The sequence below is a fragment of the Lepidochelys kempii genome, chromosome 1 (genome assembly GCF_965140285.1).
Source record: "Lepidochelys kempii isolate rLepKem1 chromosome 1, rLepKem1.hap1, whole genome shotgun sequence".
Lineage (NCBI taxonomy): Eukaryota > Metazoa > Chordata > Testudines > Cheloniidae > Lepidochelys > Lepidochelys kempii.
This window is the reverse complement of record NC_136380.1, coordinates 176101936-176124602: the sequence shown is the minus strand read 5'-3', so window position 1 is coordinate 176124602 and position 22667 is coordinate 176101936. Positions and strand designations below refer to the sequence as shown.

Genomic DNA, 22667 nt, shown 5'->3' with positions numbered 1-22667 from the left:
CTGGGTTTGCTTTATTATTGTTTTATTATTATTTTTTATTTATTAGTTACTATTTAAAAAAATGTTGACACAGGAAAGAGCCAATGCATAACTAACAGATCAGTGCAGTTAAAAATTCAATTTAAAATGCACATCACACATGAATCATGTTATGTCACAACTTTATTAATACATCCAAGTGACACAAAATTTTAGTGTATTTTCTCCCATTTTATTGCCAATATAGTTTTCTCCATCCAAGCTATGTTTTACCATTGTTTCAATCATTCTGTATAAACTGGAGCTGTGTTAGATTCCCTTTTCTGAGTACATACTTTGTGCTAGTAATAGACATTTCAGTACCTGTTTCTTGCTGTTTGCGGAAAGATTTAATTCATTGCTAATTCCCAGCATTTGGAGAAGGACAGATCTTTGTATTCACAACCGTGGAAAGACCTTTACATATATTGCTCCAATGTTTTTGTAACTGGCAACAAGAAAAATTTATACGGGAAAGGTTATCTGATGATTGATGGCATCCTCAATATTTACTGTAGTTACCTAAATCTGCTTTATAGACACACTCTGATGTACAATAAAAAAATTGCTTTTGAGAACTAGAGAAGACTATCTAAGTATTTTATGTAATCCCTGTAATACCCTAAACTCAGTATTTGCTGTGTTGCAAACACTTTCTTGTACAGCAAATATTGAGGTACTGTTGTCTAGTTAGCTGAAGCAAAACCAGAACGCTTACAAGTACAGAAACTGTAGATGGAATATTTTATATAAATTTCCCTTTAAATTATATGCTTGTATTTTTTCAAAGACAAGATAATACTGAAAAATGGTTATTATGATGTTACCATAAGGACCACAGCACCTTAGATTGTTTCCTTTCTATTCTGAACTTGAGGAATCCTTCCTATTTCTATATTTATTGGTCTATGCTTTCATGCTCCAGAATCTCTGTCTGAAACTATTTTTGTTTCCTGTATTCATTAGCTGAGATACTCTTTATCAAAATTAGATTAATTTGAACACAGAATAAAAATTTTGTAGCAATCTAGACTCCTCTCTGTTCTGCATATTAAAACAGCCCCAGAGAGCCAAACTACTGTATTTACCATAGTGGAAATTGATTCTTTACAGACTGTTAGGATTGAAATTCTTCATTTTCAGAAGTCACATGATATAAATTAGAGTGATATGCCTAATGGCACTTTTTCTGTGTGTTGGTCCTCCAGTATGAATACAACTAATATCCTGTGAAGCAGAAGAGGGGGATGGGAGGGTCACATAGTGAGATGATACTGGATGGTCTATCCCAGGGCATTCTGGCTAGCACCACGAAGGTTAGATCACCAGGTGACTTAAATCATTCCAATGTGGCTAATTCCTCTTGTCACTTATTCAAATGGGGGTCACTCACTATTTGATTCTGCCAGTGAAGAACCTTAATGCCAAGCTCCTAGAAGAAAATAATGCTGATGATATCTGGCTCCCATAAGATCAGAAGGGAGGCCCACTACGAGTATTTCTCATTCACAGGAATCCATTGTTCTGTAAAAGAGTTTTCTGGTACACACCTTGCACATGTAGAAACAGCTCTGCTGAACTTTTTGTTGCCCCAGGCCTTCCTGTAAAAGCCACAGGGCTCTGCCATAGTGTTCTGCCTCCATCTGATAGAAGAAACTTATTGAATATTCTATGGCTGCTCTCTCTAGGCCATCTAGTTTTCTTGGGCTTAGCCATAACATCGTCGCTTCTATGCCCTTCCCTGGAAATCAGGGGGTCCTAGGGAGATTGTTTAAGCAGCTGGGCCCTGAAAACCAACAGCACTGTTTCCCAGTAATCACAGGGAAGAGCTTCCGCATCCTGCAGAGCCTCTCAGTGTATCAGGGCTCAGCAATGAACATGGAATACTTCCCCACCACTTCAGAGCAGTGCTATACAACTGTGCTTATCTGAGGAATGGAGGAAGCACATTTCACTGTTCCCACTTTGATCAGCAGTACTTCCCGTGGAAAAGTGGCCTCACATCATACTTCACAGCAGCTAGCAACAGCATGCATGCGGCATGCCTACTGTTCGGAACACAGCAATCTTCCTTTCTGACTACAGGAAACAGCAACATGATAAATAGTGGGTCCTGTGGCCAGATCCTGGCTGAAAGAGGTCCTCTCCCACTTTCTTCTTACAAACCTCCTGGGGCATGCCCCCTCCGTATTGGCAAAGGCCTCTCCTAGGCACTCAAATGCTATGATGGTGAGGGCTGTATACACAGCCAGCTAGATTGTCTTCCTGCTACTGGTACTTTTGCACACCTCACTCACCTCTGACAATCAGAAAATATCCCAGACACCCATTCTTCTTTTGGCATTATTTCCACCCCACAGAGGACACTAATTAGAAGAGAAACTTTCAATTATAAGAACATAAGAATCACCATATTGAGTCAAACCAATGGTCCATGTATTCTGTCTTCTGACAGTGGCCAATACCAGATGCTTCAAAGGAAATGAATAGGACAGGGCGATTCTCAAGTGATCCAACCTCTGTCATCCAGTCCCAGCATTGGACAGTCAGACTTAGGAACACCCAGAGCATGGGATTGCATCCCTGATCATCTTGGCTAATAGTCATTGATGGACCTGTCCTCCATGAACTTATCTAGCTATTTTTTGAACCCAGTTATATTTTTGGCCTTCACAACATCTGGTAATAAGTTCAGTAGGTTGGCTGTGTGCTGTTTGAAGAAGCACTTCCTTTTGTTTGTTTTAAACCTGCTGCCTATTAATTTCATTGGGACCCCTGGTTCTTGTGAATGGGTAAATTACACTTTCTTATTTACTTTCTCCTCATCATTCATGATTGTATAGACCTCTATTATATCCCCCCTTAGTCATCTCTTTTCTAAACTGAACACTCCCAGTCTTTTTATTCTCTCTTCATTCTTCACATGGAAAGCTGTTCCATACCCTTAATCATTTTCATTGCCCTTCTCTGTACCTTTTTTATTTCTAATATATCTTTTTTGAGATGGGGGCACTGGAATTGAATGCAGTATTCAAGGTGTGAGCATACCATGGATTTATATACTTTGCATTTTTCAACTTTGAATTTCATCTGCCATTTTGTTGCCCAGTCACCCAGTTTTGTGAGATTCCTTTGTAATTCTTCACACTCAGTGTTGGTCTTAACTATATTGAGTAATTATGTATCATCTGCAAATTTTGCCATCCCTTTACCAAAACCTTTATGAATGTGTAGAAAGCACTGGTCCCAGTACAGATCCCTGGAGGACACCACTGTTTACCTCTTTCCCTTCTGAAAACTGACCATTTATTCCAACCCTTTGTTTCCAGTCTTTTAACCAGTACTCATCCATAATACTCTTATCCTGCTTACTTTGCTTAAGAGCCTTTGGTGAGAGACCATGTTTGTTGACCCTCTCAAAGAATTCTAATAGATTGGTGAGGCATGATTTCCTTTTACAAAAGCTGTGTAGACTCTTCCCCAGAAAATCATGTTCATCTATGTGTGTGATACTTGTGTTCTTTACTACAGTTGCAACCAGTTTGTCTGGTACTGAAGTTAGGCTTATCGGCCTGTAATTGTGAGAATCACCTCTGGAGCCTTTTCTGAAAATTAATGTCACATTAGCTATGCTCCAGCCATCTGGTCGAGAAGTTGATTCACGTGATGGGTTACATGCCACAGTTAGTTGTTCTGTAATTCTATATTTGACTTTCTTCAGAACTCTTGGGTGAATACCATATGGTCCTGATGACTTATTACTGTTTAATTTATCAATTCATTCCAAAACTTCCTCTATTGACCCCTCAGTCTGGGACAGTTCCACAGATTTGTCACCTAAAAAGAATGGCTCAGCTGTGGGAATTTCCCTCACATCCTCTGTAGTTAAGACCAATGCAAAGAAATAATTTAGCTTCTCCTCTATGGCCTTATCTTCCTTGAGTGCTCCTTCAGCACCTTGATCATCCTGTAGCCCCACTGATTGTTTGGCAGGTTTCCTGCTTCTGATGTACTTAAAAATTCTTTTGCTGTTGGTTTTTGAGTCTTTTTGCTTGTTGCTCATCAAATTCTTTTTTGGCCTGACTAATTAGGCTTTTACACTTGACTTGCCAAAGTTTATGCTCTTTTCTATTGTTTTCAGTAGAATGTGACTTTCAGGTTTTTGAAGGGATGCCTTTTTGCCTCTGACTGCCTCTTTTACTATGTTGTTTAGTCATGGTGACATTTTTTGTTCCTCTTACTATTTTTTTATGTGGGGTATGAATCCAGAACGAAGAACAGCATGATCCTAAAATATTTTCCTCTTTCCTCCTTTCTATAAACCCCTTGCAAAATCTGTGTCACTATCTTGTCCAACGAGATTTGGATTGGAGGGATTCTCATGCTCCTGCATCTCTTGTTCTCCACATCCATCTCTGAGAGTCCCTATCAGTTTTCTGAGATTTTCAGAATTCACCCCTCAGAATCCTGCTCTTCCTGAGCTGTGCCTGTTTCTAAGAAGACGGAAGATTAAAAAGGGACAAGGTGGGAACATCAAGCAAACTTAAAATAAAAAAAAGTTTCTTCCCTGCTCTTCATACCATCAGCTCTGAATTCCTGTTGATGGTATGAGCCGGATTCCAAACCAGGAGGTCAGCTTTTGAATTCATGGAGAAACTAATAAGCAATGTCATAGAGGCCCTTTAGATTGTGGGAATTATACTGTGAAAGTACCAAGGCTGCCTTTAAAATGGGAAAGCGTGAAGAGAAACAAGCCTTCCCAATCCTGAAATTCATAGGGGTGATTGTTGATTGAGAATTTCCATTCTTCTGAGAAGAAGAGCTCGTAGAATTCCTAAAATATAGAAATGTAAATTCTGTGCCAACCTGAAGGTGAATTCCAAAATTGTGTCAGTTATTAAAAAGATAGTAATCCCCCATTGAAGGAATTCAATCCCAATAACAATGCAGACAAAAACCAAAAAACCTCTGTTCTAAACTGATGGATTCCTTGAGGTGGAAAGACAAATTTGCATGAAAGAACAAAAGTTTCCTATTTTTTTCAATAGAATTTCTGTAGGGATACTTTAAATGCAGGTATTTGTTTAAGAATTAGCTCTCCATCTTGTTCCTAATAAACAGCTGTACTGTATGTACAGACATATTACAACTATGATTACTGAAAAAGACTCAAATTTGTTGTTCCTTGTGTATATACACAATCAATTATGTTCAGGAGGTGGGACAGACATTCCCAAGAGCTTCTAGGGCAGGGGTCTCAAACTCAAATGACCATGAGGGCCACATGAGGACTAGTACATTGGCCCAAGGGCCACACCACTGACCCCCCACCGCTGCCCTGGCCCCACCCCCACTCCACCCCTTCCATGAGGCCCCGCCCCTGCCCTGCCTCTTCCCACCCCTTCCCTGCCCCCATTCCAACCCCTTCCTCTAGGTAAATGCTGGCAGGGGCGCGGGGAGCTGGTGGGCCACAGAAAATAACCCCACGGCAGCCTGCGGGCCGCATGTTTGAGACCCGTGTTCTAGAATTTCAAGAAGCATTTGGGTGACTTTTTCCAAACTAGAGCAAGACTTAATGGGTTGGATGGTGTTCTTCGTTCTGGATTTGTTTTCTTAATTGCTGTGAGACCTGTTCCAATTCTGTTTTTGTATGAAACTTCAAAGAAAGGGATTCTGTAAAGCAAGTCCTGAATTCTTAGAGGAGAAAGGTATTACAACCTTTGATTTATTATTCATCCAATCCTTATTCATCTTTCTTTTCCACAGTTTTTGTGTTCTCCTTCCCCTGTCCCCTCAATATTGATATCCAGGTAGAATGTGTATGGGGCTTTTATTAGCAACACTAAATGAGAGTATTAACAATCTTTGTGTAAATATATGCTTAAGCAATGATGTTGACACTGTAGGCCTCTTCCAAGAGAGTAGGATAACCATAAAATCCATTGCATAATCTTACAAGCTGATCGTCTTATCATACAGTATATGCTTTCACCCACATGGTTAGAATCTTATGGATTTTAGATTTAAATGCCCCATAGCATGTTCTGAAAACATTTTTTGTGAGAAGAATTTAAATGAGGCATTGCTGAAACACATCTTCAGTAAACATTTTTATAGACTCAAAGAGTCAATGCAATATCAGTGAGGATAATGGAAAGAATGGGGGAAATGTAGTGCCTGATACTATTCAAAATGAAACCAATGTCAAAACACCCACTGCTAGCAGAATCAAGTTTGTAAATAACTTTGTACAACTAAGAAAGAAAAAGGCCAGTACTGACATATTCAGAGAGTGGAGGCTCAGACTAATACCGACAGTTATATGAATTCAGTGATGAGAACATGTATGGCTGCTTAAATTGTCACTATGTGCCCAGCCCATTTCTGGAGCATCATAAATAACTGTGGGTTTAATTCTGCATTTTTAGCCATTTATTGGTATGGTTTTGTATGTCTCAGTATGTATTAGGGAAGAAGCAGCATCTAAAATGTAAACTTCTACTACATTTTTAAGGCTAAAATGTAATTAAGATGTCTTTGGTCCTGAATTTAAAAAATGAAGTCCTAAAGGTAATTAGAATATTGAACATGAAAATGCACATCTTAAGTTCTAGCTCATTTTGTACTAATATTCTTGCTTACACTTTTGGATGGTATATTTTCACAGACACATTTTGGGTGTTGGTGAATCGTTTTTTAAGTAATCATTGAATATCTGGGCAGTGGTAGGTGCTTTTTTCCCCTCCTCTCATTCTGGAGCTTCATATTTCATATATGACCTTTCATGGGACTGTTGCTTCACTGAGGTTTCAATTTGTTTCTACTCTTGGATTTCTTTGGACAAATTATGCTAGTTGTGAGAAATGTTCCTGCTTTTGGGTCTGTGCAGGCACACAATTCCACCTGCAAAAAGATCTGAGAAGCTTCAGGAGTCCACCCATGCAAATTCAATTGCCAGATTTTGGGCTATATTTGGACCAGAAAAAATAATTTCCATCGTTAACCTTGCTGAAAAAGGAAAGGAGAAACTGCAAAATATCTCAGACAGGAAGCTGAGGAGATGTTATGTCCCTACCCAAGGGCTGCTTGAGTCAACTCTCCGTTCTAAAAATAAGATATTGGGTCAAAATCTCTTCTGTTACATTAGTGCCATGTGATTTTGTTAGAGCTACACTGGTATAATGAAAAGGAGACTATGTCCCATTAACAGCTCGTATTTTATGTGCTGAAGTTAGATGTGTTGATCTGACTGTGTTTGTGATACGTTTCTGTACATGCAAATGGCTGATTATTGGTCCATTCCAAAATTGCACACATGGCTGCAAGCAGTTTCTCGTTTCGTTAAATAATGCTAAGCACCATAACCTGGTGTGTGTATGAATACCTTTGCACATATTGTACAGTATAACTGGAATCCGTTGCAATTATACTTTTGAAGGGAAGGCAAGGAGTTCCCTTTCTATATTATTGGCAGGGCTAGTAGTACTGCTTATTATTAAGGTTGCCCATGCTTCCTATTATAAGGTTATTATAAGATCTCATCTGGGGTTGACTGAGTGTTGTGTGGTGAAGGAACCTGTTGTCTGTAGGACACCTGCTTCAGTTGTTACATTTGTTGGAAGGTGTGTAGTGAAGAAGACAGGAGATTACAGGAAGAGAAAATTAAGGTCTTGTGGTTAATGCAATTGAATGCTGCCCTGGAGAATTGGATTCTATCCCTGCCTCTGCCAGAGAGTTCCTGCATAGTGCTAAACAAATCACTTAAATGAAAGTTTTCATGGGTGGTCACTAACTGTGTGTTCCTCATTTTTTGGGTGCCCAGCTTGATACCCTGAGGCCTGATTTGCAGAAGTGCTGAGCATTCACAGCTGCAACTGAAATCAGTGGGAGCTGTGAGTGAATATATAAAGTGCTATATAATGCTAAATAAAAAATTATATAGCAGGGCCTACGTGTCTCAGATAGGGTTGCCAGCCCTCCAGGATTGGCCTGGAGTCTTCAGGAATTAAAAACTAATCTTTCATGTGAGATTATGTCATGTGATGAAACCTCCTGGAATATGTCCGACCACAATTGGCAACCGTCATCTCAAATTGATGGAAATTTTTGACCTCCAACTTTCAGTGCCTTAGCTCTCCATTTGGAAAATGGTGAAAGTACTAATCCCTTATCTCACAGGGGATTAGTGAAGATAAATAATGTTTGTGACACATTCCGATACTATAGTAATGAGTGCCATAGAAAAGTCCATGAGGAAATTCATAATTCTGTCTTCCAAGCAAGGTTTGAATAGTGTGCAGTAAATAAGGCCTATGGTGACACATTGAACAATATGGATAAAATGAAATATTGAATAGTCGCTTGTTAATTGAGTACCGTCCATCCATAAATGAGCAGGGATCCTGTGGGGAAAATAGCATGTGATCATGTCATTAAAGACTGTATTATAATACATATCCATAAGGGGCCCAATTTAAGGTTGCATAGAACAGCCTTACTTCAGGCATAGCTTAACTTTTGAGTGCTTGACTTTGCAACCTGTACTTGTGTTTATAGATAGACAGATATTGTGCGTGTGTGTGTGTGTGTGAGAGAGAGAGAGAGAGAGAGAGAGAGAAGAAACCAATATTTCAAAAAGTTGAGTTGAGTTTTAAATTTTCTAACAGACATTAAAATCTCTGAATATTAGGAATGTTAGAAGGAAAATTATTCTAGAGCCATTTTTATACTTAAATAAGTGGGGCTGTTGCCATATATATATATTAGCAAAAAGAATAAGCATGGCAACTGGTAACTACAATCATTAGTTTCTCATTAAGACATCATGGATTGTTGTTGTTAATATAAATCCTGTCGGTCATCCAGGGCCCTAACTTCTGGTGAAGTAGGCATTTGATGGATTTTAGGATATACCAGAGTTAGTATATTTTTACTGTTCAAAATTTGTATGGTAGGAACATCTTGTTGCTGTTTATTAATTTACTATTAGACTCATGGATGTGAGAGGTGGATTATATTTTAATACACTTTTTTTTTCTTTCACAGCTTGTTATCATATATTCTTCATAGGTCTACCCACTATGATAAATTGTACAGGTAAGAAAAAATATATAAAGAAGTTAGTTTATTGACGGGAAATATTTTTAAGATTTTAGGGACTAATTCCTAAGGGACTTCTGTAGTATTCTTAGAGAAACTTCAGCAAATCTATTGCAAAAATGTTGAAAATGCCAGTGTTGTCAGTTTCCACTTAAAAAAAATGAACATCTCAAGAAATTTTTCCCAGTTGGGAGCAGAGTTTATTTTTCCAATCTGCTTATATGTATTTATTCTTTCTCTTCATTCATCTTCTCTTCCCTCGTGCTCTCCTGTTGTCTCATTTCCCCCACAGTTTGTATTAGTATTTATAGCTTTTCAAACCCTGGTAAGTTCTCCCATTCATGCTGGCTGCTGTCAATCTGCCTTTTCCTACTTGTGTATCAACATCTTAAGCAGTATTACCTGTTGACAGTTCACAGGTAGTATTTCAATACAATTGGGACGGCAAAGCAACTGTGGGAGGTAGGGTCAACCAACAGTGTCTTTACAAATTAATAAATACAGATTTGTTAAATTGAAATCAATATTTAAAATTAATGGCTTTGCTTGTTGTGAAAAGCAACCGGGTAGCAATGACTCAGGGCAGAACATCAACTCCTTAAGTCTCTTTTAGTGTGCCTATAGTGGTAGGTTGATTCATATTAGAGCTCAGAGCTTTTACCTCTTGAATTCCTGCTTGCCTAGTCACTGTTGTATTAAATTATTATGGCTTCAGCAAAGGATTTTCATTACTTGTTTTCCATTGTTGTGTGTGTTCATGATGTAATTTGCACCATATGGCATGAATGCAGTATAGTTTTAATCCGGCCTTCTGTAGCTGGCAAGTCCCATTACTTTTATGTTGCCTCAACTTCTGAGAGTACAAGAAAACACTGGACATCTCAAACAGGTTACTTGTTTGTTGGGAGAGAAATGAGTGGATAGAGACAGATATTTTTTCACGGACTATTTTTACTTCCAGAATGCATATAAGGATTGATTCAAAGCCCACTGAATCAATAACAGCCTTTCCATCCATTTCAGTGGACATTAGAACAGATCCTAAAGACAGCTAAAATGACCTCTGACAGGCAAATCAAGAGAAGTCAAATTAACATAGATTCTACTCGTTCTCTCGTTTCATATTGTATCCTACCTCACCCCTTTCGCTCCGTTAGTAATGTTAGCCTCATGCCTCCCTTAGTTCTCTCACTCTCTTCTTCATGTTTTCTTCCATAATGTCATCAACACCTAGAACATCCTCCCAACCCAGTACTCCAAAGGTAAACCTCCTTTCACTGAAGTCTCCCCAAACACTCTCTTCTTTCACAGGACCTTCCAGTGCAAACCCACCCAGTGTTACCATTCCAGTTTCTTTCTGTGAATAACAAAAAAGAGCTCAGTTGTCACCATATTTTCAGCTCTCCTTCAACGTTCATGTTTGGTTCTGTTTGTGTTTCAGATTGTAATCTCTCACTGATAGGAAATGAGGCCAATATTTAGAAAAGTGACAAGTGCCCAGCATGAGACACCTTGAAAGGACCTAATTTTCAAAGGTTGGGTGGAAAGGCCTGATTTTCCATAGGTAGAGGCTCAGCACTTTTTGAAAATCAGGATCCTTCAAGCTTCCTCAAGTTGGGCACCCAAAATCACTAATTATGTTTGAAAATCTTGCTCCACACCTTTTTTATGTCTTGTACGCCATCGAACAAAATATCAGCAGTTAACAAATATCATTAATGATATCACTTTCAGAGCTCTGGAAAAAAGAAAGCTTTTTTCAAGTTCCAACCTGACTCCTCTTACGTAAATATGTCTCCACTTGCTTGGCAAAACATGTCAGTCAAACAAATCACTTTGTAAGAACATCTGCCTGAACCCAAATCACTTACAGTCTAAACAGGCAGACAGTGCAAGATGCACAGAGAGTCACAGAAGAAGGTACATTCTTAGAGCTTCAGTGTCTGTGGCCTTCGCAGGAAGCAGCAAAACCCAACAGCTACCATAAATACTACTGTAGTATAGGCAGGAAGAGATCAACATGTTTTGTATGTAGTTTTCACATTGTAATGAATACATGGGATTCCTATGTATCTGCTGCATACTTTAAATAAATAATTTGAATGATAATTATCAAGTAGACAATAGCACAATTCAGTACAGGTTATGGAGCTCTTTGGGCCAAGTGCCATTCTTTTGTATGTGTTTGTACAACATCTTGCACAATAGGGCCTCAGTGCTGATTGAGACCTCTGCTTGCTACCACAATACAGGATAACAATGAAGTAGAGTTTTCTACAAATATGGATATTCAGGAATTATCTCTAAAAAAACAGCCCCCCCCCAAAAAAAACCCCTGAATGCTACATTTTAAGGAACTTATTTTTACAGACCTTTTAAGACTTTCATGAGTGTCCCATATATCCAGTTTTATATGTGAACACAGGTAAAAATGGGTGCTTTATCTAGAACATTGATACTCCTACTGAGGCTTGTGAGCCACAAGTGGATCTTTAATGTCTCTCTTGTGGCTTTTCAGCAGATGATATCAAAACACTGTATGATTTAATTATTCATTAGTCTAAGATATTAACCAATCAGGATGCTTTTACTATGTTATTTACTATATATATAGTAAATGAAACAATAAATTCACACTACTGTGGCTCTTTTGGGTAATTGTGATTGCTAATTTAGCTCCTGAACCACTGAGGTCTGAGTATCACTGATCTATAACATGCAATCTGTGTATGGGTGCACATGCACAATTTGCAGTCTCAGATTCAGAGGCCTGTTTGAAAATATGAAATAGTCATTTTTTTAATCTGCTTTTTATCTATTGCTGTACTAGTGCTGGATATGCTTTGTGTTCATTATGAGGAGTGAATTTGGGAATAAGTGGAATAGTGAAAGCTTCACTTATCTATTTTGGAAAAACATACTTAAAAATATCTGTCAAAGGTACAGCTTTGTCGACAGTGGTATAAAAATCCCTTGTATTTATAAATACATTCATTTTCACAGTCTGAATTTGTAAACAAATTAGTTTCACCCCTCCCCCTCATGATGGCAACCTGTGACTATTTTAGCTAGTGAGTTTAATGACAGAAGCAGGGTAAGTTAATCACACTTTTAGACCATTCTTGGAAAATAAAAATTTAACGCTCAGTTTTCACACAAGAAACCTACTTGTAAGAGTTGTGTTCATTCAGTGAGGAAGCAGAAGCAATGCCATTTGATGTAACGGATTATCCTCATAATTCAAATATGGAATACACACAATAAACTGCTCACAAATATGCTACAAACCAAGAATTATTCAAGCCACAGAAAAATTCACTTCTGTGCAGCGAGCTAGCACGAGACCTACGCACACCATAAGTCTCTTCTGTCTCATCTAATTCCGACTACTGTCAGAGACAGGATACTGGACTAGATGGATATTGGTTCTGATTCAGTATGGTGATTCTTATGTTCTGATTTTAAAGGCTTAAGTAGCATAAAATCTTGTTCTGGTCCTATGCACAGCGGTGAATTTTATCCAGAATGATTAAATTTGAGAAAATCACAATCTGCCTTCGGATAATCTGTAAACAGAAGGAAGAAAAGTGAAAAGTGTCAAATAAATGATTCATTATGAATTATTCACCTAGCTTTTGGTCAGAATTTCATAATCCTTGTGTTTGTACAGAATACACATTGGAAATCAGTGTCCTGACTAAAATGAATCAGTTTTAAAGATTTTTAATTATGGCAATAATTCAGTTCAAAAACGTAATTGCTCATTCCTTGCAGTAAATAATTAGTTTTCTGTGCCATCTTTCTTAACCAATGACAAAGAAGGCATGGGGACACACAAATGTTTTCATTAACACTATATAAAGCCATCTATTAGAAGGACTCTTTCTCTTTTGGCTTGGGGGACAGGAGTGTGAAAGGTGCTCAGACATCTTACTGTAAGGAAATAACCTCATGGATAAATCCAAATGAAATTATGGGAAGGAATCCTGGCCCCATTGAAGTCAATGGGATTTTGGCTATTGGCTTCAGCAGGGGTCAGCATTTCACCCAGAGTGCTTTTACCCAATTAATGATTTTAGACTCACTTCTATTTTTATCCTATTTTTCCTACCCGTGTAATAATAGTAGCTACCTCACTGCGCATATCCTGTGGCTCAGTGGGATGAGACAACTCTCCAAGATTCTTGCTACTCCAAACTGGCTGCTGTGAAGTTCTGCAGAGTGATACAATATATATCAGCCTTTTCCCTCTCAAGACTAAGGTCATAGTTCTCCCCCTGTCACCTGCTCTATGGATCTCTTATCTGCAGTGCATATCCTTTTTGCATATTCTGGGTCTGATCCTGCTCCCATACAATTCAAGAGCAAAACTGCCACTGATTTCAATGGTGCAAGATCAAGCATTCCGCCCTTTTTGCTGTATGCAGAACTCTCATTGGTAGCAGTGGGAACTTCATAGGTGGATAAAAAGCTGGCTAGATTGTCGGGCTCAACGGGTAGTGATCAATGGCTCCATGTCTAGTTGGCAGCCGGTATCAAGTGGAGTGCCCTAAGGGTCGGTCCTGGGGCCGGTTTTGTTCAATATCTTCATAAATGATCTGGAGGATGGTGTGGATTGCACCCTCAGCAAGTTTGCAGATGACACTAAACTGGGAGGAGAGGTAGATACGCTGGAGGGTAGGGATAGGATACAGAGGGACCTAGACAAATTGGAGGATTGGGCCAAAAGAAATCTGATGAGGTTCAACAAGGACAAGTGCAGAGGACGGAAGAATCCAATGCACCGCTACAGACTAGGGACGGAATGGCTCGGCAGCAGTTCTGCAGAAAAGGACCTAGGGGTTACAGTGGACGAGAAGCTGGATATGAGTCAACAGTGTGCCCTTGTTGCCAAGAAGGCCAATGGCATTTTGGGATGTATAAGTAGGGGCATTGCCAGCAGATCGAGGGACGTGATCGTTCCCCTCTATTCGACACTGGTGAGGCCTCATCTGGAGTACTGTGTCCAGTTTTGGGCCCCACACTACAAGAAGGATGTGGAAAAATTGGAAAGAGTCCAGCGGAGGGTAAGAAAAATGATTAGGGGACTGGAACACATGAGTTATGAGGAGAGGCTGAGGGAACTGGGATTGTTTAGTCTGCGGAAGAGAAGAATGAGGGGGGATTTGATAGCTGCTTTCAACTACCTGAAAGAGGGTTCCAAAGAGGATGGCTCTAGACTGTTCTCAGTGGTAGCAGATGACAGAACAAGGAGTAATGGTCTCAAGTTGCAGTGGGGGAGATTTAGGTTGGATATTAGGAAAAGCTTTTTCACTAGGAGGGTGGTGAAACACTGGAATGCATTACCTAGGGAGGTGGTGGAATCTCCGTCCTTAGAAGTTTTTAAGGTCAGGCTTGATAAAGCCCTGGCTGGGATGATTTAATTGGGGATCGGTCCTTCTTTGAGCAGGGGATTGGACTAGATGACCTCCTGAGTCCCTTCCAACCCTGATATTCTATGATTCCTATATGGACCAAAGGCAGAATGTTTAACAGGTGTCCACAATGCAGATCAGAGATGGGAATTCTGTCCTGATTAGCTGATTTGGACAACAGTCCACTGTAAGATCCCAAGTTAAAACTTGAACCCATGTCTTCCATTTAGCACTTTGGTGTCAATAACTAGGCTTTTCCCCTTGTAACCAATTTTAAATTATTGAGACATACTAAAATGAAATATAAACATTAGAATGATTTTCTTCTGAATGTGTGAGATATGCAGTCAGCATCTACTTTGTGTACTGCACCCATAGACTTATACAAATACAGCCACATCACAGAGCCTCCAACTAACTAATCAAATAACACATTTTAAAATGTGCTATCTATATTCTGTGTGCATGAAGTTCACAGATTGAACTGTTAACCTATTTAGGCCCCAGTGCTATAACTGAAACCATACAGATGGGCCCTTGTGCCCAGGCGGAGCCCAGTTGGCTTCAGCAGGGCTTGCACCAAACCCAAGAGGCTCTTTGCAGGTTCAGGGCCTCAGCAGTGTTGCCAGCTCACAGTTTTATCACGAATTTTGCAATATTCGGTATTTTTCTTCAAGCCCCAGCTATTGGACTCACATGATTCTGTGAGCCTCTCAGCTTTCAGTGTTAAAAATGAAAATTTCTAGCCTTCATGTTTGCAGAGAAAATCTTGAAAATGTGAATCCTGAAGACTCAAAAAACAGAAGGCAAATAAAAGGAACCAAACATTTGATGATTTTTTAAAATCTCATAATTTGTAATCCAGTCTCATGATTTTGGGATTCTGAATCATAGTTTTTTTGTTGTTGTTTTTTTTTTTTTTTGAAAACTTGGGCTTGATTGTACTATATGTAAAATTTAACAGTAGTTGCATATATAAAGATCACTAAATGTTGTCTTGAAAAGTATGGTTACTGGTTTTCTCCTCATCGTATTGAAATCAGACTGTAAATTATATTTTTGTCAATCAATTAACATGATTGGGGAGAAAAAAAATGACATCTGATATCTTCACTATTCGAGTCCCAATAGCTTACAGGTATCAGAGGTAATTATATATTCCTTACTATATCTACAGTTCCTTATCCCATATTCTGTTGTTACCTAGAGCAAACATCAAATGAAATTTATAATGATTGGTCATCTGAAATAGACTGAACCACTGATAAGGGGAAAATACCTTACTGACTTACAGGCATGCAGACCTTTACAATTATTTATATAGAGATTTGGCATGAATTTTCTAACAATAGGACATTGTGCATCTAAAAATTTTATTTCTATATTCAACAATACAGCATCATGCAATAAAAATTATCTAAGCAGAAGAAAGTGAAATACAAGCCTCATATTAGTGCTATACATCCATAACTTTTGTGGCTTTGGCATTGTTTCAGCATGTGTAAGTAGAAAAGATACAGACTTGTTTATTGTTTTAGAATCCCTTAAAATCTGAATTGCACAGAAAATCTGTCATATGTCCAGAGGAGGACCATATGCTTAACTTTGAGTAGATTCCACAGGGATATCTAAAAGAAAATTTAATCTAAATATATTAGATCCCATATTTTGTAGATTAAATTAATCTCTTCAGAAAATTATTTTATGAATGTATCCCGTAATACACTTTTACTTTGGCTTTCTTAGAGATTCATAAAGTCACTTATTTAATTTTAATAATATGAAGCAACAACAAACAATAGTTCCTAAATTGTCTCAAGGTTATGCTCAAAAGACATTTCTCACCAGTGTTTGTAGTCTCCCAAACCTCTCTGGGAAGATTTTAAAATACTCTCAATATTGACAAGATTGTTTTCTGATCAGTTATAATACAACAGCTACCCAAATAACAAGGAAAATAGAACTGTAGAAAGAAAAGTGCAGGTAACTTTGCTAACAGTAATGAGTTAAAATATTTTCCATCTAGTTGTAAAACTAGCTTGCTGGAACTACCACTAGCTATAATAAATTTAAGAAGTTAAATTAGAGAGGTTTGTGTGCCAATTCTGTCTTCAGACAGCAATATGTTGTAAAGTTTGGAGATTCTATTAACTCATGATGGTTGTAGAATCAAGAAAACGACTTTTTCACAGAGAACAAGTGATTCATATATTTATGGTATATCTTAATTATATTGAGACTGTAATACCATAAGGATTTGAGTAGGGGTTGCCAGATGTTGGCAGTATTCATCAAATATAGTCAGACCATCCCCTGATAGTCTCAAACTGGGATGTAGTAGGTTCTTCCTTGGCTTACTGAATATCAGTAGGTGAATTTTAAAAGGGCTACAGCCTCAAAAATATCAGGATATTTCTGAATGATAGCTCCAGGGAGGGGGGAAGATGCATGAAATCCAAAGAAGAAACCCTTACTTCATAACATGAGAAGGGAAAAATGATTGAGGAGAGAGCCCCAAAATCACTGGGGGTATGTGCGCAGAAGGGGGAGTCCACTTCCCTTAATAATGCTACAGAGAGCGGGAGAGGGTAGAATGCCTTTTTCGGCACACTAATGAAGGGAGTAGGCAAGAGCCATATCCTCCCACTCTTGAGTACTTTAAGCTGTTGTTTTTTTTAAAAAAGATTGATGTCCCAACCCATCAGCTGAATCAATTCCACCCTTAATGCAGTCACTCATGGAGCAATGAGGGTTATTGTTATTACTGGTTGCATTTTACCATTTGTATCAGCATGACCTATACAATAAAATAAGAAAATAACTTTTGCCCCATGAAGCTTACAGTGAATATTTCACTGTAACTGATAACGTGTTTGCCTCAAGAAGGAGGGGACACAACAGAGAATGGAAAAAGTGACAAATGCTCAGGGCAGAACATAATGAAAGGGCTAAAAGCACAGTTTGTGTCTATTTTGTTTTATATTTCTTTATTGCTGAGCTTATTCTTGTCATTGTTAAACTGATGGATTTTATTTCAGCTGTCTTCCTCTGTTGCTCTTCAGTCCCACTTTTGCAGGCAGTGCACGGGCTCAGTAGTCTGTGTGTGTACGGTTGGGACAGTCAACATAGGAAGTGGCAGAGAAGAGAAACAGGGGGAGATTTTGTCCCTCCTAACAGCAGGGTCACAACTTCTTAACACATCATTTTGTTTGGGAGGTTTGCGTCTTCTACAGCAGGCTGACATTTCTTCGGTCTGGATCATCTTGCCTTGGAGCCAGCAGTCATTGCCTCTCAAGAGATGTGTCTGAGGTCCAAAGCTATAGTGTGCTGGATTGGTTCCAGAGCATTTAAAACTCTTGGTAGCTTTCTTTTGTCACTCGTAATAAGCTAAGAATTACAGGGACTAAAATTTAAAGGAAGAACACTTCGCAAATATTGCTAAGCACTAGATTTTTTAATTCAGTGTAGTTGTATTTTTGATGGAGTTTTATTTAATTTTTGCTTGAAAATTCAGTTCAGTTCTGATCCCTGTTGCTTTCACATTATTATTATGGTTACACTTCATAATAGTCTGACTGTAGTCACGCTGTGGTTATGCTTTTTGCTAACTAACTACCACTTATTCTTTGTGTGTGTATACATGCATGCATGCTCATGCATGTGCGGAGGATTGTCAAACTGGCAGATATGTCTAAAATGTATTTCCATCTGTGGGAAAGATGCTAAAGTGCTTGTGTTGCATTTCTTTTAGATCTGGGTCAGAGACAGTTTTCCTGTCCCATGAAAGTTTGTGAGATGCCAAAACTTTTCCCATTCTACTTTGGGGCAGGGCCTGTAGGGTGACCAGATAGCAACTGTGAAAAAATGGGATGGGGGTGGGGAGTAATAGGCGCCTATGTAGGAAAAAGGCCCAAAAAACGGGAGTGTCCCTATAAAAATGGGACATCTAGTCACCCTAGGCCCGGGGGAGGAGAGCCATCCTCCCCAGAATAGTCAATAGCCCAGTTGTTATTGCACAAGCTGGTATGTAGGAGACCCAGGTTCAAGTCCTTATTCTGCCTGATCCCCACATTCCAGGTGACTGCCATAACCAGCCAGCTGCAGAGTTAGTCCGTCTCTTTCTTGCTCAATGAATATTTAATTATTTATACAAAGTGGAACAGTTCCAACAGGAGACATGGACGGACACCAACCCCAGAATAACCTGGTTGGTACATCACATAACGGGGATATAGGGAACGACAGGTTCACATCCTTGCTTTGGGCCTCCCGGTTGATTGCCCTAACCACCAGGCTATTCTGGGGACTCTCTCAGTTACTCTCATTTTGACCAGAAATTCCACCCTGGACCTAAGGAAACTTTTCTGAAGAAAAGCCATTTTGAAAAATTCCTAACCAGCTCTATTTTCTTTATAGCATGCAACATATGTGCACTGTAGCAATAAATGTAGAAAAAACAAAACACCATGAAAAATAAACAAATTATTTGAGGCACAAATAGAGATATTAAACCCTGCACACACACACACACTTATTTCAAAGCTGTGCTTAAGGTAGTTATGATGTTGCTCACTCTGGCAAAGAGTCAGTAACTCAAATTTCTCAGGCTTTAAAGGAGGATGCAATTATCTCACATTTCACTTCACATGCAGTGCTAATTAAGATTTTAAACAATGGCTGTAGACTTCTTTTCCTCTTTGGAATCTTATCAGAGAGTTATTTCAGACTTCCTTATGCACTTGCAATTCACCTTTAAAATTTTAGTGCTGCATTTTTGTATAGATACAGGGCTCCACAGTGTTTTTAAAACTATGAAGGGTCCTGTGCTTTAGTCCTTATGTAACCCACACACCTCCTTGGTCCCCTCTAGTGGCACTAAGACTACTTAGAGATTAATGAGTGCTACAGCCTTAGCTAAGGGCCATGTGGCTTTTAGCTCAGGCAGTAGAGGCTCATGCATTTAGCTTCAGAGATCCCAGATTCTATCCTGCCTGCCAATAACCAGTGTCTGTTGGTGTTGCACTTACACTAGTAATCCATACATACACAAGTAGTTCCATTTACTTCAATGGGGTTATTTTATTAAGTAAGATTTAATCACATGATAAAGGTTGCTCTTTTGTGTCTTAATGTTGTGGAAATCAAGTGGAAAATTTACAAATCTGGTGCCTAAATTTAAGTAACAAAACCTGTTAGGCACATTGTAACTGGGCCATCTGCCTACCATTCACTCCTTTGTGGCCTAGGTCAAGCCACAGAGACCCTGCCTCAGTTTTCCCTCTTGGGCTATTCAAGAAACTCAAAAGGCACTGTTATCAATTCCCATCCCTTCTTTGGTTGTGCTTTATTAAATTAACAAACATTCAAAATAGTTTTCAAGTCCACTCAAAAGTTCACACAAACAACGGATTTTTTTTCTCCTCCCAGGCCTTCCTGCTTGGGGCCTTTCCTGCTTTGTCAAGCCACTCCCAGGCCCTACCAGTTGGAAACTCAGTCCGAACTCCCAGGACTTTCTGCTAGAATCTAGCAGCTAGATCCTGCTCATTTCCAGCGGTCTCTAATCCCTGAGCATTGCTGTATAAAGAGGAGGAGCAGGCTGCAATCATCCTGATCCCTCCGAGGTGTGGCTCATTCTATACTGAAGGTTGGCTAGCCCCAACCCTTAATGGGCAAGCCACCTCATTACACAGCTAAATAACTAGTTTGAATTTTCAAAGTTAATGAGCACCCACAACACTTATTAACTTCATAGTTTGGAGTGTTCCGCTCTTCTGAAATTGTGGCCAACTTTATTTTGGTGCCTACATAAGGATTTAGGTGTTTAACTTTGGACAGTCAAGGTTGGAAATTTTGTTCCTACATTATAAATTTCAGTTTTCTTTTAGCTTTCTTTTACATCACTTGTAAGCATGTATTTTTTCCTCAAACACCAACACAGTACCATTCTAACATCAGCCAGGAATCAGAAATATTGTGGATCAGTATTACCTCCTTACCTGATAGTCCTTCTGTTCCAGGTTGTCCATTGCTACCATAGTATTCTTTATTTTTTAGAACAGAATGATTATAAAATGTTTTGATAAAGCTGAGGAAATAAAATTAAAAAAATATTGGGGGGACGGGGAAGGGAAGGAAACAATACCCTAAATCTACTTTAGGCCTTTGAGAGTCAGCATGTTAGTTAGAAAAGTCTCATGCAGACACAGAATTAGTATGCATTATAATTATATATTATATTTTAAACATTCAAGAGAAATTTTTATACAGATTTTAAATGTAATTTTACTTATTTGTAAAACTGACTAATATTTATGAAAACTATCTGTATCCATATTAACAACGAAAGTAATGGAATAATTTTCTCTCTATAAATACACACACACTTATACAGATCTTTTCACATACCGGAATTCTTTAGAATGTAAAATCAATATCTTACACAATCATCAGCCATTCTGCAAGAAGATATGAGTTTTGAGAATTCGTTTGTATAGCTGAAATGTTGATTTATTTTCATCCTAATGCTTTTGCCTCATCCTATAAATAAGTAATTAAATATATTTTTTATGAAACATTCAGTTTAAAAGATCATCAAATAATTAATTTTCTAAAGACAGCACTTTGCAGGTTGTTGTTTGATGTCTTTATTAATATGAAGAGGCTCCATGACTTTGGTGTTAGCTGTGACACAGGGAGTATCAGTGCATTTCCCCTAAAAGTCTAATTGAAACTTTGAGAGCAAATTGCTCCTACATTATAATCATCTTCACTACGAAGAGTAAGAAGAAAAGGGTCATATTTTGCCCTTGATCCATATAAGCATCTCCTAGCTGACCGTAACAGGAGCTTCACAAGTCTAATATAAAAACCTTGAAGAGCATTTGTCCCACATAAATGTCCCAAGGTTCTAATTCTGCACGTACATCTATACTGAGCAGTTCTTGTTTGTGTAAATAGTCAATTGTGGCCTGCAACCTTTACCCACAATGGATGTGAGTGACTGCAGAAAGTTGGTCTTCATAGATATCATGGGTTGTCTACAGCTGCAGCAAGTGTCAGAGCCAGGTCAACTTCCTTGCGTTTATGGAGCTTGCGCTGCGGTGCTAAATATAGCAGTGTAGACATTCAGGCTCAGACTGGAGCCTGTGCTCCAAGACCCTCCCGCCATGCTGGGTTTCAGAGCCTGAGTTCCAGCCAAGCCTGAACATCCACACTGTTATTTTTAGTACTGAAGTCTGAGCTCTGCAAGTCTGAGTAAATTGGCCCTGGCTCTGACACTTGCTGCCACCTATCTTCTTTTGCTGTGTAGACAAGTGTGTCTGTGCCACGGATCTGCATCCCCAACGGGGTTAATAATACTTTACTTTGTGTCCTCGCTATTTAGACTTTACAGTCCAAAGTTCTCCAAAACATGTGCTATCTCTTACTATATATATAAAATATAAATGCAAGTACATTTGGGCCCGGTCTGCAGACAGCTAGCCAAAACACTACTTGAGCACTATTCTGCACAGGAGTGAATTTCACCCACTGAATGGTATTTATGTGGGTAGACCTACTACTCCTGTAAGAACATACTACTCACATTTTGTATTGTTAAGTACCATTTATTATTATTTATATTACAATAGACTGTAAAGGTCCCAGTCAGGATGGGGGAGGGCTCCATGTTCTCATGGAGAAATCATATGAAAATAATGACATGAACAGTCTACAAGCACAAGATTGATACAAAAGATTGAATTAGAGGGATATTAATTAATCTTCCAGTGGTGAAGGTCAGAGATATTACTTTGAGTCACAAAATAAGTTAATCAATAGACTTAGGTGTATGCTTGTAATAATTATGTATGCCAGAGTAATGACAGTATTATGGATATGTTATTAGTGACTCCAGAGTTAAGGTTGTACTGAAATTTGCACTTCAAGCAGGACTAAAATCCTTCTCCTTCACATTTTAAATGATTGAATTTAGTTCCAAATTGAATATATTAACTCTTCACCGAGCATTACATTTTCCATCATATCCCCCGTCCCCTCAAAGATTAATGTATTTGTCAAAGAAGAAAAAATCTCTCTTTTTGAAATGTAACCCTCAGAATCATTTTGTTTTGTTTTTCCCCCTTTTCTTTCTAG

At 38.7% G+C, this 22667-nt stretch overlaps 1 protein-coding gene across 6 annotated transcripts in view; it reads left to right on the top strand.

Moving 5' to 3' along the window:
• Window positions 1–22667, top strand: part of LOC144930964 (uncharacterized) — a 323387-nt gene that overhangs the window by 236910 nt on the left and 63810 nt on the right. For 5 of the 6 annotated variants that reach the window (XR_013636475.1, XR_013636474.1, XM_078854778.1 and 2 more), the window contains exon 9: window positions 9064–9114. Coding sequence is in view for 3 of the 6 variants with exons in the window: in XM_078854778.1 (XP_078710904.1) it covers window positions 9064–9114 (51 nt within the window). In the remaining 3 variants the exon portion in view is untranslated. Of the gene's footprint in view, window positions 1–9063; window positions 9115–22667 lie in introns of those variants that run through there. The other variant, XR_013636476.1, reaches the window with a different exon arrangement.